Source organism: Mauremys mutica, chromosome 5, assembly GCF_020497125.1.
Source record: "Mauremys mutica isolate MM-2020 ecotype Southern chromosome 5, ASM2049712v1, whole genome shotgun sequence".
NCBI classification, from domain to species: Eukaryota; Metazoa; Chordata; order Testudines; family Geoemydidae; genus Mauremys; species Mauremys mutica.
The window spans coordinates 18,794,754-18,811,343 of record NC_059076.1 but is presented as its reverse complement, the minus strand read 5'-3'; the positions used below and the strand labels follow the sequence as shown (position 1 = coordinate 18,811,343).

Sequence of the window (16,590 nt, the reverse complement as noted above, 5' to 3'; positions counted from 1 at the left end):
TCCTGTGCTGTTTAATTTAAAAAAAAAAAAAAAAAAAAGGTTAATCTCCTGCCTCCTTAAAGTACCTAAAGCAATAGATATTAGCTCTCAGCTCAATTAGCAATCGTTTCCGCTATATTCCTTGCTTTTCCCAAACAAAAATCCTGTAGAGACCCTTGGCTCCTCCAGATTCTTGCTGAGTCACTAAAGTGAAAAACAAACCCTAAAATAGGGACCTGGTTGCATTTACAACTCCCATTGATGTCAGTGGGAGATGCATGTATGCACCGACCACTGTACTTTATTTTAACAATAGTTGTTTCCAGGTTTTAGTATGCCCAAAATGGGTAATAGTGCAAACGTAGGCCAAGCAACTAAGAACTCTGCAAACAGTTACCTTTTGCACAAGCAAATGCATAATTTGCACATGCAAGTGAGGTGCTTTTTCCCCAGAGTTTAGCCTTTTATGCCAGTTGTTGGCTCAAAGGACTCCAGTTAATTAAACTCTTAGGGAAAAAAAAACAGTGCTCTTATTGACATATTGACTTACTCTCCAACACAGGGGATGTAACATACAACAATAGGTATCTTGAGAAAAAATACTATGTTTTATCTATATTCATCAGTAATTCCCTCTTATGTTTCCTCCTAGCTTCATTCACAGTTATGTGTTACAATGTGTTATGTGATAAATATGCCACCCGGCAGCTATATGGCTACTGCCCGTCCTGGGCATTAAATTGGGAGTATAGAAAAAAGGGAATCATGGAAGAAATCGTGAACTGGGATGCAGATATCATTAGTCTTCAGGTAACAGTAACAAAACAACAATTTTTTGGCTTTTATCTGAAAACAGAATACCACCTTTTGAGCCAATATTCTGTTCAAAGCATTTTATCCTCACTGTTAGTGGTGAACCTCAAAGTGTTCGTTACAGAATGCATGCATAGTTGCCTTATAATTTTAAAATGATAGAAAACTAGCTAAACTAATACATAACTTGCATTAGAATTTCTACTTATTATCTATAAGTCTCCTAAATATTTTACTACTTGGGTTGTTATACATCAACAGGCTTTACTGAGTAAAGGAAGAAATTGTGTTTTAACCAAAAAGCTGTTTCCTCCAAATCCCCGCTGTGACTCTTACCCAGCGTAGCACTTGCGTATATGCTTAACTTCAAGCATGTGAGCAGTCCAGTTGAAATCAAAGGGGACTACACTCACGCTTAAAAGTTAAGCGGTGATCCGCTGAATTGACACGTACGTTGCTATCATGTTGGTAGGAGTTTATCCTAGGTGTTGAGTACAGTTAAGTGGTGCTGGATTTAAAGATGATCTACTTTTTTGTTTTTAAACAAGATATAGTGTATTATAAGAATAAAAACCATCACCCAGAACGAAGAGAATAGCTGCTTGAATTAAAAAGCTGACACAAGCTGAGTAGCAGTGGTGTTTGGTGTCCAAGAAAATACATTATTCTAGAATGGGGAGAACCCTTCAGTAAAAGAGAGCTCACCAAGCCAAACACTAATGGCGGCTGCATACTAAGAATTTTTAACCTAGGAGAGTATCCACTTTTTAGCTGTCAAAAACAACTGGTGTGGTTTCCTGTTGATGTTCAGGACAACTTCTCAAAATATGCCTGCCACTTTTCCTTCTTAAAACATCCTTTTAATTTTGATTTGCAGGAATCCCAATCTGTTTATCATACATCAGACAACTAGTTTAAAATGTGATATAAGCAACATAAATGTGTGGTTTTGGCAACAAGTTATTTGGCAACATATGCTTGTATTGGTTGAGTACATAGAGTGGTGGGAGCATTTACTTATTTTATTAACCTGTCACTGATTTTCTTCATTGTAATGTTAACTGTATTCAATTCCAGGAAGTGGAAACAGAGCAATACTTCACCCTCTTTCTGCCAGCATTAAAAGAGCGTGGGTATGATGGATTTTTTTCTCCAAAGTCACGTGCCAAAATCATGTCTGAGCAGGAGAGAAAGCATGTGGATGGCTGTGCAATATTCTTCAAAACTGAAAAGTAAGGGGCAGCTTCACAGATACCTTCTTTTTTTATAAATGTAAAGAATCAAACCGCAGCACTGGAAACATTTTTCCTTAAGTCTGAAAAAAATTAATGAAACTATCAGTTTGCTGCAATGGGTGGCAACCAAATTAGTATGCCGTAAAGCTAAAAATTGAAATTCATGTGAAGTACATTTTTTTCATTGTCAAACAACAGAGTTGTGCTTCTCTTAGTGGTGTACTTAAAATGGTACCTTTCCATTCACTTTGCAGATTATACACAAAATATTCCCCTGCAAGAAAGGGATATGAACTGAATTAATGGAATAGCTTCACTGTACTGATACTAAGTTTCTAAAATCTACATACTATACAGGCAAAGACAGAGATTTTTACATCTAGAGGTTTCTTGCAGGCATAGGCCCACCGTCTGTATTTTGACTATAAAGTGGGTATGCTTTTGTAATCTCTGTTTTGTGAAGAGAGCTATAGTTTTGTGCGGTAAATACCAGAAACTGTAGGTCGGGTGGGGAAAGCAGCGCTGTACGCAATCCCTTTTTCTCCTTGTGCAAAATAATGAATCATTTGCCAATCTTGCATCAATGAAACTTTATTCTTTCTGATTTATAGTGTGCTGGTGGTTATAACCTGCTGTAATTTAAGGTTATGTGATGCTTCCATTGTAACTCCAATTCATACCTTTAAAAAAAAAAATAGTTTGCCTTTTTGGGTTGAAATGTTCCTCATTTGGGATGGATCAGGTAGTTTTGGATAAGGGTTGTCTGTGAGGGATGGATGCACAGAGGCACTAAGAACAAACCTCAGCACATCTCTACCATGATACCTATAAGAAATCAGAGCCATCATATAATTGTCTATCTGACCCTACATGTAGTCAACTTTCCTAGCTATAGTTTAACCAAAACAAATCTCTGAAAATAAATTGCATATATTTTACCTCATCCATCCTTCATTTTCCCCTGGCCTTTTTTAGGTTGTATGCTTTTGGGGGCAAGAACAGTCTTTTAGAGTATCTGAATGTGAGTGAGACAATAGGCCCCGATCTCATTTGGCGCCTTTGGGAACTATACAGAGAATAATAAATTGGATGTTTATGGTGAACTTTAAAATGTTTTTAATGCCACTGCCTACTTATGGAGAATGCTGTCCATATTTGCTGTGTGTTTTGTCTTTACTTTTTACATTGGTGGGGTTTTTTGGTTGTTGTTTTTTTTTTCCCCCAGATTTACATTGGTGCAGAAGCACACAGTGGAGTTTAACCAGGTGGCAATGGCTAACTCTGAAGGATCAGAAGCTATGTTAAACAGAGTGATGACAAAGGACAACATTGGAGTTGCTGTGGTGTTAGAGGTGCACAAAGAATTATTTGGAGCAGGTCAGTATAACCACCACTGCTATCCTGTGTATTGATAATAGGCAGTATTTGTTCAGATGTAATTTTTTAATAAGTGAATTGCTCCTCTGTAGACCAGTCATGTAAGATATTACTGCATATAAGATTCTTGGCCAAATATTTGCAACGGAGAACTGTTCAGCAGACTACTTTGATGAAAGCTCTTATAAAGTGGGAAATTTCTTGGTCACTCTGACATTAGATACCACACAAGGAGCATCAGGCATTTGGTATTCTACTCAAGACTCTCATTCTCCCTTACTTTGATTTTACTTTACTTTTCCCCAGGCAGGAGTGCAGACCTCTCTCCCAATAGCTGTTAGTGCTGTTCAACTTTTCATCCTGATGTCTCTTTCCTCTTCATTTAATCCTTCACGGCGTCTCTATGGCAGTGCTGATGTTCCTAACTGGTTGTCAAACAGTGTTTTAATAAAGGATGATTAATTAGTGATGTCTCACAAATGTCATTCAAAGAATCACGACTCTTTTTTGTCACCTTCCAATTTTGTGGCCTTTTTTATATAGCCCAGAAATTAGTAGGCAGTCTCTAATTGCAATGCAGGAAGAGTCTTTTAACTTCATCTCCTATCTAGTCTGCAGTCTCAGTTCTTAGGGAAATAAAAGCCCTAGCTGTACTGTTTCAGCAATAGAACTCTTACTGCACGACCCTAACCAGGAGCTTGGCCTTTTCTTTGCGAACAAATTGCTATACCAATAGGTAAGAGCCTGTCTGAAAAACTTCTGCGTTCCTATGTTAAAACACTGAATGGCGAGGAATTTTAGGTGGCTTTCTGTGCTTCAATTGTATTCTATTAAGAGAACCCAAAATTCATGTGGTTCCCCTCTAATAGTTGGGGATTGATAATTTTTCAGGGTAGCAGTAGGTCAGACAGTTTATCCCGTTGAGGGGGAATGTGCAGTTCTGATGCTAGCAATAGGGGGTGAGTTGCCAAGGGTACACAATTCCCAAGCTGTGTATTCCATAGACAGTCTGTGCTCTCATAAGTGGTGGTATACAACCCAGCAGTGGTTATTGCACTGCTAAATAGATAAGTAATTTTATCACTGCTGTTGTTTGAGCTTTTATCTGCTGTTGTGAGTAATTCACATAATTGTACCAGTGTTTGGAAGACAGGGCATGGATTATAGTTGACACTTAATTTAGTATCCTTTTTTTTAGTACCCTTAGAAGGAGTTGTTCTAATTCTCTCAAATTAAACAGTTAATAGTCCTTCCAGTCACCATTTGTCTCATATATTCAAAAGTTCGTATTATGAGACCTGTAACCAAATAAAGTTAATGTGAAACAAAATGTATTTTTAGTGTGGGATAAAGCTTTATTTAATTTGTTGCTAGACTTATCTTTTTTTCCAGTTGTGAAAGTAGGAGTATTTCTTTTCTATTTATCTACATTTGTAGCTGATACAGGAGTGGCAGAAATTTTGCATTATCATTTGTAACAAGGTGGAATTGAAGACATTCACCTAATTGACTTCTTAATAAAAACTTCTTTTAATCCAGGTATGAAGCCACTTCACGCTGTGGACAAACAACTGCTTATTGTGGCAAATGCCCACATGCATTGGGACCCTGAATACTCAGATGTAAAACTCATTCAGACTATGATGTTTGTCTCAGAACTGAAAAATGTCCTTGAGAAAGCCTCCATCAGGCCTGGCAGTCCAACAGCAGATCCTAATTCTATCCCTCTGGTGCTGTGTGCGGATCTTAACTCACTGCCCGATTCAGGTATTTAGAAATGGTTCATCACTTGTACTATTGTCTTTTTTCACTTTTGATTTTTATTGGAATGTTTGAGTCAGCCTTCCACCCGACATTTGTATGGTATGCCAGTATATCGATTATTATTATTGTGCAAAGCTTTCTTCATAAAATCCAGTTGTGGTTCAAAATTCCCAAACCAGTTAATATAACTCCTCTATTTGAGCAGATATCAAATACTTTTCAGTATGTTGTTAGCACTTTAAGTATTGGTCATGTGCAAGATTTGGTAAATATTGAGTATAATAAAAAAAGCATAAAAAGATCTAGGGTTGATGTATTTTAACTCAAGTTTAATATAGTAGTAGTAGTTATTATGTATCAGAAGTGTGGTATGCCTGTTTTGGACTAAGAGCTTGAGGAGTGTTTAATATTTAGGAATTTGGAGTTCATGGTTTATTGCACTCTGGGTGAAAAGCTGACACAATAAAATGAGGGCAGAAACTTGAGATGGATATACTGGAGTACTTCTGCTATTTAACTGTAATCGAGGAGAGAAATACAAGAAAACTTACTCTTAATGCTGGCTGCTACCGTACAGTTAGTATTCTTACTGTGCTCAGGGTTTTGAAATGCTTATGCTGTCGAAGATGGCAGTGAGCCCTTTCATTATATAGATGCACTCAGGAAGTCAGACCTCACTAAAGGAGACTTAAAAAAGGAAAAACTGGCTGCTCTCTCTATATATATCTGCGCCTATTTGGAGACCATGATCTTTCAACATGGGTCTTAACCTAAGGGATTTAAATACTGTGCATGTTGTGTTCAGTAATTAAGTAAATCCACTAATGGCATCTTTGTTTTGCAAACAGGTGTTGTGGAGTACTTAAGCAATGGCATAGTAGCAGACAACCATAAGGACTTCAAAGAGCTGCGTTACAATGAGTGTCTCATGAACTTCAGCGGCAGTGGAAAAAACGGGGCTTCTGAAGGAAGAATCACGCATGGCTTCCAGCTCAAGAGCGCCTATGAAAACAACTTGATGCCTTACACCAATTACACCTTTGATTTCAAAGTAAGGGGTGATCTACTGAATTTAATTTCTCATGGACTGAATTTTACCGTGGGAATTACCATGCTGGATCAGACCCAAGGTCCATCTAGTCCCCTGTCCTGTCTGTGAGAGTGGCCAGCATTAGATGCTTCAGAGGAAGGTGTAAGAGTCTTGTAGCAGGCAGATGTGGGATAATCTGCCCCTCCAGCATTAGGTGTTATCCTAATCTCAAATACTTAAAGGTGGGCTTAATCCCTGAAGCATGAGTCTAAAAACCCCTTCCAGAATTTTTTTTTAGCATTAACTGTTATAACTCTGGATGTTCTTGTTATCCATGTAACAAGAATCTTCCTGAATCAAGCCAAGTTACTGACCTCAGTGATATTCTGTGGGCAGTTCGTTTCAGAGTCTAATTACATGTTGTGTGAAAAAGTACTTTATTTTACAGGCTTTGAATTTGCCACCTTTTAATTTAATTGAAAGTTTGCTTGTTCTTGTGTTATGAGACACAGTTTGCTCCAGCATCTCTTATTCTGACAGCTCAATCTCTGCTAGTACCTCATTTTATTGCCTTCTCTCTTTTCTAAAGTTTAGTGTCACTGTGTTTGTTGCTCTTTGGTACCATCCTTCCCCTTGGATTGTTTACCACTCACCTGTCTGCTTCTCTTCTTGTTCAGCACTGCCTTTTGAGACTGTTCTCTCCTTATGTAACATCCAAAACAAAAATCTAAGGATTTTGTTTTCTTTACTTTAGATTTTGCAGCCTTTTTGACTAGTCCCTTCATTTTATTGCCTTCTCTCTTTTCTAAAGTTTAGTGTCACTGTGTTTGTTGCTCTTTGGTACCATCCTTCCCCTTGGATTGTTGAATTTAATTATTTTATGGTCACTATTATTTGGAGGCTCAGCTATTACTACTTGAATCGACTTCTTTTGTGAGATGTTCAGGTATCTCGGTTAAGAAAGAGTACAATGATGATAGAGGGACAGTACATTTCTAGAGGATTGAAAAAATTGCTTCTGAATGTGCATAATTGGCATCTAAGGGCTTGTCTACATTTCCCGCTGGATCAACGGGCAGCGATTGGTCCAGCGGGGGTCGATTTATCACATCAAGGCTAGCGCTCTCCCATCGACTCTGGTACTCCACCAGGGCGAGAGACACAGGCGGAGTTGACGGGAGAGCGTCAGCCGTCGACTTACCGCAGTGAAGACACTGTGGTAAGTAGATCTAAGTATGTTGACTTCAGCTACCTGAACAACGTAGCTGAAGTTGCGTAACTTAGATCTTCCCCTCCCCAGTGTAGACCAGACCTAAGACTTTGACTATAACTTAAGCTTCATGTCTTTGTGATGAGGAAGAGGGAATACTTCCTCTACCCAGCCTCATGGGTGCAGGGGTTAAGGCGGTTGTATTAGCTGGTGGTTTGACTATGTCCGCTATGAATGGCAAAGGGCTTTCCCCAAAAAAATGTCGTATTGGGGACAAGAAAAACTGTTCTTCAGGATGTCTAGTCGGTGTTTGCTCCATTTTGCAATAGTCTGGAAATTCTAAGCTCATGTAAAAAACCTTCAAATTATCAATAACTTTGCAAAGTTACAGTCATCAAAATGTAGCCAAGTGTGCTTCCGCCTGTTAATGCAGCCTTCAGAAAATTGTCTCCGGCCAAACAGTAGCAACCATAAAAAGGGAAATTTGTCCATTCACGTCCAGTGAGGAACTATTGAAATACTAAAATTATGCACAGATAATATATTTCAAAGTAAATTAAATGTAAAATATGTTCATTGACTGGTAATGCACAGTTAAAATAAAAAAGTAAAGATCTTTAGAAAGACAGCACTAATTTGGTCACATTGCACATCCTGTGAATTGTAAAAACATGCTTTTAACATCAGGGAGTGGGAGTTAGCAAGTGTGTGCAGCTGTGCCAAATACATCTTAGGAAAATGTTAAACTATAACTTGTGACCTGTCCTTGTTTTAACAGACTGTTTCTCTCTCCCTTTAGGGTGTGATTGACTACATTTTCTATTCCAACACTCATATGAACGTGCTTGGTGTCCTGGGGCCTTTAGATCCTCAGTGGCTGGTTGAGAACAACATCACTGGGTGTCCACACCCTCACATCCCTTCAGACCACTTCTCACTGTTAACACAGCTTGAACTCCATCCTCCGCTCCTGCCTCTTGTCAACGGTGTACACTTACCTAACAGGAGGTAGTGGAGCCCTGCCCCTTTGAGGGCTGGGACCTGTTGTTATGGACCTGTACAGTTGTAAATCAAAGTATGTAGGAGTGAAGTATGGCCAACCTTAAGCTGCTTCTTCAAGCTCCTTTCATTGTGTGTTTTGATATGAGATTTTGCACATTTTGGTGCATGTTGGTATCATTTGGCACTAGGGCTGGAACCAAAGTATTATTCCCTTTCCAGGATTTTAATTTAATTTTTAAACTGGTAAGCTTATTGTTTCATTAGGAAGCTGTGTTTGTAAAATGGGCAAATCAGATTCACAGCTTGCATCGTAATCTATTTAAAATGAATGCTTTCTTCCAAATCACAGCACAACAAACCCTCCTTTTTTAAAAAACAAAAATAAACTGATAAATACAACACTTCAATCTGTTTCAGTTGTAAGGGAGAATAATTAGAAATACTATTTTACTGAACTCAAAATGGAGATCTGGGTCCTGCATCCAAAATTAATTTTGCACATTAGCAAAGCACTTAATATTTAACTGTAAATTATTAACAGTATAGCCCTCCCCCCACATTTAGCTAATACTGGAAAACCAAAAATGGTTGCATATACATATTGAAGGATTAAATCATCTCCTGGTGCAACTCTGTTGACTACAATGGAATTATGCCATCAGAGAATTTGGACCTAAGCATTTAATGCCACATAGGACTCTTGGTTGGCAGACAACATGGTGGTAACTTTCTTGGAGCTCTTTTTTGGTTAAGAAATTCAGGAATTCAAACGGATGGCCTGTTTTGAGAGGTCTAACAGAGAAATCTCCCTACTTTGACAAACCATGATGGGAAACTTCTGCAACGTAGGTTGGGAACAGGATTTAGAAGCATAAAATTAAGAAATTGCACTCAAATCAGCTGCAAGTTTTCTTATTGATGAGTTCTGGAAGAGCAAATACGTTCCAACTCAATCTATAGGTTCCCGTTTCTAATGTTAAATTGCAAAAATGATAAACTTTGGATTGGAGGTACTGGTTAAGCTAAGGTACAGGAAAAAAAACCCTCTGGAAATGATCTTACTTCTATCTCCAAAGTGAAGGTTAAATAGCTGTGTAGGTGCTTTTTTGTGAAGGGGGGAGAGTGGTAGCCATAATCATTCCTTGGATTATTTTTCCTGACCCTAGTTGCCAAATAGCCATCGTATGCTTTTAATACTTTGTTTTTGTTTTCCATCAAGGTTGAATTAAAAAGCTGCTGGTTCATTCCCAACTGTTAACGCTCATTAGCTGTGTTGCAAATCTTTCTTTTTACGCTCTAGGGGGCCAGTTCAAAATGTTGTGTCTCAAGAGGCAGTAAACATAATGCAATTTTCTGAAAGAAATTGGTTGGCTGCTTAATGTTTAAAAAAAATATATATATGGCACCGTAATAGGAAAAGGTTGTGTCTGTGTTTTTAAGTTTTTCTTTATTCTGCTTTTTTGCTGCTATAAGATTTTCTTGAATTTATATTTTAAACTTTTCATGCACTTTACTGTTTCTAGTCTCAAAATGTGATATTTTTAATAAAAAAGAATTTTTCCATTTATGTGAATGAAATTTTTAAACAGATAAATAGCCTATATTTATGTCTCATTCATAGATTTAAAAAGGGTCACATTTAAATTGTTAAATTAGTTTTAAATACTAAGGAGCAATCTTCTGCCTTGCAAAACTAATACTTTAGCTTGTTCCACCATTCTTTAATTATATATTTCCTTCGTCATTTTTTTTTTTTTTTTTTTTTAGAAAATCAGGCTCTAGTAGAGAATGTTCCCTGTATTTGTTTAGGGGTGGGATGGGATGCAACAGTTGGTTCAATGAAACCACAACTCCCTTTCAAAAGTGCCTTGGAATGGAGGCATTACCCGTCATCCAATATAAAATTGGAAGTTATTGTAGTTGAGTGAAATTTAATATAAATAAAAAAATTTTGTGCAGCACAAGAAAACCCAATCAACCAATTTAAAAAAAAAAAATTAAAAAAAACCTTTTAAAGATTTTCCTCTAGGTGCAGGTATCTCTTTATATATACCTCAAGTGTTCAAGGCCTAGGCATGCATATAAATTGAACAAATAAGTAGCATATAGTACTGGAAAGTAGAATAGCATGAAAAACTTAATTTTGTGGACATTACCTTTTGTAATCAGCTACTGTATTCTTTTTTGTTGTTTTTCTTTTGGAGGGGTGGGTTCTCTGCTCTGGAGATATGCACTAACAAACCATTTTCCTCCTTTCATACACGCATGTTAACTAGCAATGTGAGCAATATTTCCTACCATACTTCACTCCCAATATTTTTGAGATGTTTGTATAAAATGGAATTTAAAGTTCACCTATGATTGTATATGAACTGCAGAGGAGCCTGTTTATAAATAAATTAAAAAAACAAACCACAATCTTTTATAGTGTTGGGGGAAAATAAAAAAAATTGGGCAACAGAAACAGCTTAAGTTTTATTTTCTTCTGATTCATAATTAATTTGAGGCACTCTGTTGCAGGAAGGTGTTTAATTGGGTTTTCTCTGCTTCAAAATGCATTCTTCAAAATGTCCATTATCCTGTTACTTAAAAAAAAAATGTAATTGACATTGCACAAAAGCTTTTATGTTGAAGTGGGTATTGTTTGTTTTAGTTGGCCCACACACCTGAGCATGTTTATCCAAATTTCATGTGTGTGATTCTCTCCTCTTCCTCCCCCGCCCCCGCTGTATTGCCCTTTTTTTTTTTTTTTAAACAGAAGGGGCAGTATCTGTATTGAGCTTCCATTTCCGGTGATCAGAAATGCTGCTGCCCTTCGTGTTGTTGTTTTAAAATACAGAAAATCTGGAACTCTGTCAATAATAAACTTAAGATGAATGACACCTTTAGATAAAAAACATGCATGCGCATTATCCAGAAGTCAAGATAAATTACCATATGTGTCTAAAGTGGAAACTCATGGCTTTAAGAAGAAAACCTACACATTCGAAGTCGAGCTTTTCTGCAGCTGTGATTCTTCTGATTGCGAAAACTGAAAACTCAGTACCCTATAAGAGGTGTGTGTGTTTTGGGAGGGGAAGCAGGCAGGGAAGAGGAATCTGGGAAAGTGGTATCACTAATTTCACAATAGATAAATGTACAACAAAATACACACTATTATTCTCTCTTCATCACTGATGCATGTCTCATAGCTTTAAACATTGGGAACACTGCAGCATCCTCAGGACTGGTCACAGGAAAAAAAGTTCAAATTCATACACTGCTCCTTGCTTATTTGGTTTTGTTTTAAAAATATTGTGCCTAGTGTCAACTTCTAAGCAACAGCACTGCCTAAAGGAAGCAGAGAAAAAAATTGAACACCGTTCTACAGGCAACTTTTTAAAATTCGATATGGTAAATCTGTTAGATATGAGGTTTTGTGTGTGTGTATATAAAAAAATTTTGTACAATGTAGCTGAATATTTTTGTTTCATTATTTTGATGTAAGGAGTGTGAACGTTTTGTGTACCACACGTTGAAGTCAGGTATGGCACAATGGGTTCTGAGACCAGCTTTTCTTCCCATTTGCCTTGTTCAAAGCTTTTCTTTCTTTCTTTCTTTCTGTTTCTAGCATTCATCAAGAAAATACTTCATTTTACCAATGAGCTTACTATGTGTTTGAAGCCACTCTTGTTTCTAGTCGGCAGAAATACAAAACCCTTTTTCTTATTGGTTCCGACGACTACTTGTTGTTCTATGTTTATAAACCGTAGCCAAAATCTTCAGTCCCTTAAAATCTTCAAAAGCACCTACCCCAGGGTTGGCCTAACTCTGTTCCCAGAGTTTCACCAGTGACTTCAATGGGGATAGAGTCAGGCCAATGCTGAGAGAGTCTGGAAAATCTCCCATCCTGGGTGATTTTGAGTTAAGCTTCCTCTCTCCAGGGACATGGCCCGATGCCAGAATTACAGTGGCCTGTTTTTCCAAGGTGCTGAGCACCCGCAGCTCCCATTTACTTCACAATTTCTGAAAATTCAGGCCAGTTACATTTTGGTGTCTGAACATGATTTTAGGAGCTTAACTTTCAGCACTTCGTTCTGAAGTCTTTGACCTAAATCACAAGGGAGTAAATAAAAAGATATTAAAGGCTCATATCACTTGATTCCACGGGGACTAAGTTTGGTGAGGAGATCACAGGTATGAAGTATAGAGAGGAGACAAGCTATAAAAGTTGGTTTAAATTCAAGGTTATTCTGTTTTGGTCACATGTAACATATGAGGGAAATATGGTGGATAACTTTGGGCATTTACATCCGTTCAAAGATTTCTAAATCACTAGTGCATTATTAATACTCTTTCCATAATCTATTAAATTGAGAAGAGGAAGGTGGGGGCAGTTAATATCAAAGATCAGATTTAAACCCAGCAACTGAAGTGACTACATTTCTATTATAATTCTTGGCTTTCGGCATCAAAACTTGGTTTGGCAAGATACTTGGCATACAAGATTTAGGCGCGGAAGGGGTCTTTTAAATACTAATTATCAAACAATACTGATTAGATTGCTATTTAAATATCACAAAGGGTTAGTTTGATATAGCCTCGAATTAATATAAATTTAAAAAGGAAGTTGTAGTAGTCATTAATCTTCAAATAAATGCTTTTTTAATGGCTTGAGTATTGTACATATTTACATGGTTAATCTAGTATCAATTATTCTGTACTGCCATGTAGATATTCTTCTTTATTTACAAAAATCTAACTTCACAAAAACAAGGAAATGTTACATTTTAAGATTACATTCTGGAATGACACTTCATCTTCTATATTGGGAGATGACAGGTTGAAACATACGTACTTGGAGCATGTCTCACTGTTAGGAGATATCTAAGCGTGAGGAAAGTGATGTGTCCTGCTTGTGTTAAAGTTTAAATCGCCTTACTCTTACGAGTTTCAGTGCTCTCTCTATTCTTTTTGTGATTTGATCCTCTGAAGTTTTAATACAATAGAAAACTCTCCTAGAATTGTGTGAATGACTCAATAGACTGTAGAGTATTGTGTACATATACACTTAGGAACCTGAGTGGTCCATCAAGTACTTGATCTGTTTTATCAGTCTGCAGTAGGAAGCCATGAAGCTAAAATCAATCCTTTTAAAAACATGGAGCCGGACAGCATCATTTGAGAGATTGGTAATGGGATAGCGAGCTGTTTACCTGGATTACCATTTCAGATGTGATTTGCTTTTACACAATATTCATAAAATGAGTTGCCTGCTAGGAGGAGAAGTGACACCAAGGGAGAAGTGCTGGCCCCACTGAAGTCAATGGGAGTTTTGACATTGACTTCAGTAGGGGAAGGATTTCACTGCAATTGTCCAGGTTATATAACCACCACCCTTGCTAAAAATTTAACATCTGGATTGGTAGTCTGAAATATCAGTGGCTGAATACATGCAACAATTGGATTACTTCCTCTTTCCTGTAGAGGTGGTCTGTCCAGAACACCATTGAGACGTCTTGGCAGAGCAACATAGGGAAGCTTTAATCATCACTACTTGTACAGATGTTGAACAGATGACTCAATTTGTTAGTACCTGAGAGAGGGGACGTTAAAAGGATTACTAAAAATAGCTGAACACTGGCAACAGTGAAAAGTTCACTGTTAAGGTCTGGGCCTGCTAAATTCATAATGTGAAAGTCATTCCATGTTAGATCGGTAAATATTTTGCAAGAATACAGTAAAAAAAATAATCAGTAAGAAGTTTTCTATATTAACAGCTTTAAAAAACCTAAAACGTTTCTGGAGTCTTTATGCCAAGTGTCGAAATAGAAATAACTTTCATAAGTTTATAAACACTTTAAAATGAGTTTTACATATATACCCCAAAGCACTGTTATAACTGATTGGCGGGGATATTAAAATGCTGAACTCTAAACTGGTGCATCTTTATCCTGTGTAGTAGTGAGGACATTTTGTACTGATATTAACCAGACTTTATTTAATTTCAAAATCACTGGGAGAAAAAATGATAAAGTAACGTTTTGTCTTTGAAAGTGATTAGAAAAGTGACTAACATCTTAGCTAATCTTAAAACATGGTATACAAAGTAAACTTGGCTGGATTGGGTTGGCTGGAAGATAGAATACTTCAGGGACAGCAGTTCTTGTCGATTCTAAAATAAGTGTGAAGTTGGGGAAATATATTTGTATTTGTATTTGAACAATTTTGATGGCAAAACACACCAAGTGATATGACTCTTTTCAGCATAGTACAGTGTGTTTAGCTTGCAAAGTCCTTCACTGTTTTAGTAATGAAAGGTGGAGTGATTCTGATATTACTTGGTCTCATCCTTTTGTTAAACTGTTTCCAAGAGTAAGACATTCACCAAGTTCTTCCTTGTCTCTGTATTTTTGTTTTAAAGCAAAGAATCATGGTGACTCTCTTTACAAGTGACATTGTTGATATTATTTTGGCTTTGTTTTCCATTTTTAATTATTGTGTAGTATGTTTTTTCCAAGCAATTAAAGTGTTGTGTGCACCATGTTATCCTAAATTTGCCTGTAAGTCACTAAACTCATAAGTTTGACTGGATCAGTGGTGATTATGAGCTCAGGCTTTGTTTGTTTGTTTGTTTTTTGAAAACTAGACAATGGGAGTATAATGCTCCTAGGTACATGAACTGTGTCTGGGTCATCTGAAACTGCGCTATAATTTTTCTGTACAAATCTGTTAAAATACAGTTTTCCCATTTTATGAAAATTCGAACTGAGCAAACTTTTCCTGAATCCTGACTCAGCTCTGCATTTGAACAGCTACATTATTGCACAAAGGAAACATGAATTAAGTGCCAATCCTGCTCCCGTTGAGGTCTTATTTGAGTTTTGCCTTGACTGCGATGAGAACCAGGTCAGGCTCATAGTCTGCATTGAATGCAAATTTCTTAAACACCAGCTTCTAGGAGTACTGGGGACGGGTAGAGAGGGGTGCACTTTTGAGATTCTGTACAGTTGTCCTAATGCAACACATTCTTGGATTTTGGAAAAGTTTTCATAAATGCACCACTGGATTCTGGTTTTTCTCCTTTCTGGTAATACACCGAGTCATAAGTTAAATGGGCCTCTTGCCGCAAATATAACCTGCTTAACCATATAATCTTAAATAAGTGCCAACTGAGGGAATCCGTAGGGGGGATTTGCTTTACTGTGAATCCTGCCAATTACATTTCCATAAGAAAAATATTCTCTAATCTTTAAATTTTGTTTCATACACAGTTCAGGTGTCTCATTGAAACTACATGGGGGTGTATAAATATCTTCATCTAATGGTTGAAAAGCAAAGCAGTTGATTTTTAGACCTGAGCAAAAAAGCTTATTCAACTTTTCCCACAAAATAATTGTAAAACTATTGACCTTCCTCCAAAACAATCAGTTATTTCTCTCCAAATTGAAGTAATTTTTAAAAATGCAAATGATTTTTTTTTTAAAAAGTTTTTCTTTAAAAGAAACAAAGTGCCATGCAACTGTAGCTTCAACTGACTTCCCTGAACCAGTCCATTGAATTCCACGTCATTCATAATTCTACCTTTTATTGTGAGACTGTCGGACAGAAATCACCAGCTCTTCATTTTGTTTATTAGTTTACCAGTCAGTGAGGTGGGAACTCTTAATTAAACAGCTCAGTGGAGGTATTTTGCGCAATATATACTGTACAACATGTATGTGCAAGGGAGAGGTTTTACTTTTACAAAAAAAAAAGGGAACAATACAAAATGAAGACAGTAACTGTACTAAGCAGTCTTGCCTTTTTAATCTTATGGCAGCTCAGAAGGGAGGTGCTGAAAACCTTGAACTATTGTTGTCAGATCAGATGACAAAATACCTTTTTTTTTTCTTCCATTACAGAAATTGGGTACTGATCACACATGATGTGTATAGGGCTAAATATCTGCTTGTTTCTTTCTTTGCACCTGTGTACTTTTATTTCCCTCTGTAGGCAATAAATGGCTATTTTGCAACTGCATTTTCTGTCCTGTTTTTGTTTCTACTCTTGAGAATTGTTGTATGTATCACAAAAGGAGTTGGGAGGCGAGGAGCTGGATATTGGCACATGGCCCTTACTGTTGCTACTTTCTGCTCTGCATCAAATTGTACATCTAGGTGTTTACAATTCAGTGGCTGCTTCTGGCCACACTATGGGTG

General features: G+C 37.1%; 1 protein-coding gene across 2 annotated transcripts in view; it reads left to right on the top strand.

Annotated features, from left to right (window-relative positions):
* The window catches only part of CNOT6L (CCR4-NOT transcription complex subunit 6 like), a 69,558-nt gene that overhangs the window by 51,094 nt on the left and 1,874 nt on the right, over positions 1 to 16,590 (top strand). Inside the window, exons 7-12 of one of the 2 annotated variants that reach the window (XM_045018641.1) lie at positions 632 to 789; positions 1,870 to 2,024; positions 3,253 to 3,404; positions 4,944 to 5,171; positions 6,017 to 6,219; positions 8,208 to 15,848. In XM_045018641.1, coding sequence (XP_044874576.1) covers positions 632 to 789; positions 1,870 to 2,024; positions 3,253 to 3,404; positions 4,944 to 5,171; positions 6,017 to 6,219; positions 8,208 to 8,420 — 1,109 coding nt within the window. In that variant the 3' untranslated portion in view covers positions 8,421 to 15,848. Of the gene's footprint in view, positions 1 to 631; positions 790 to 1,869; positions 2,025 to 3,252; positions 3,405 to 4,943; positions 5,172 to 6,016; positions 6,220 to 8,207; positions 15,849 to 16,590 lie in introns of those variants that run through there. The other variant, XR_006579735.1, reaches the window with a different exon arrangement.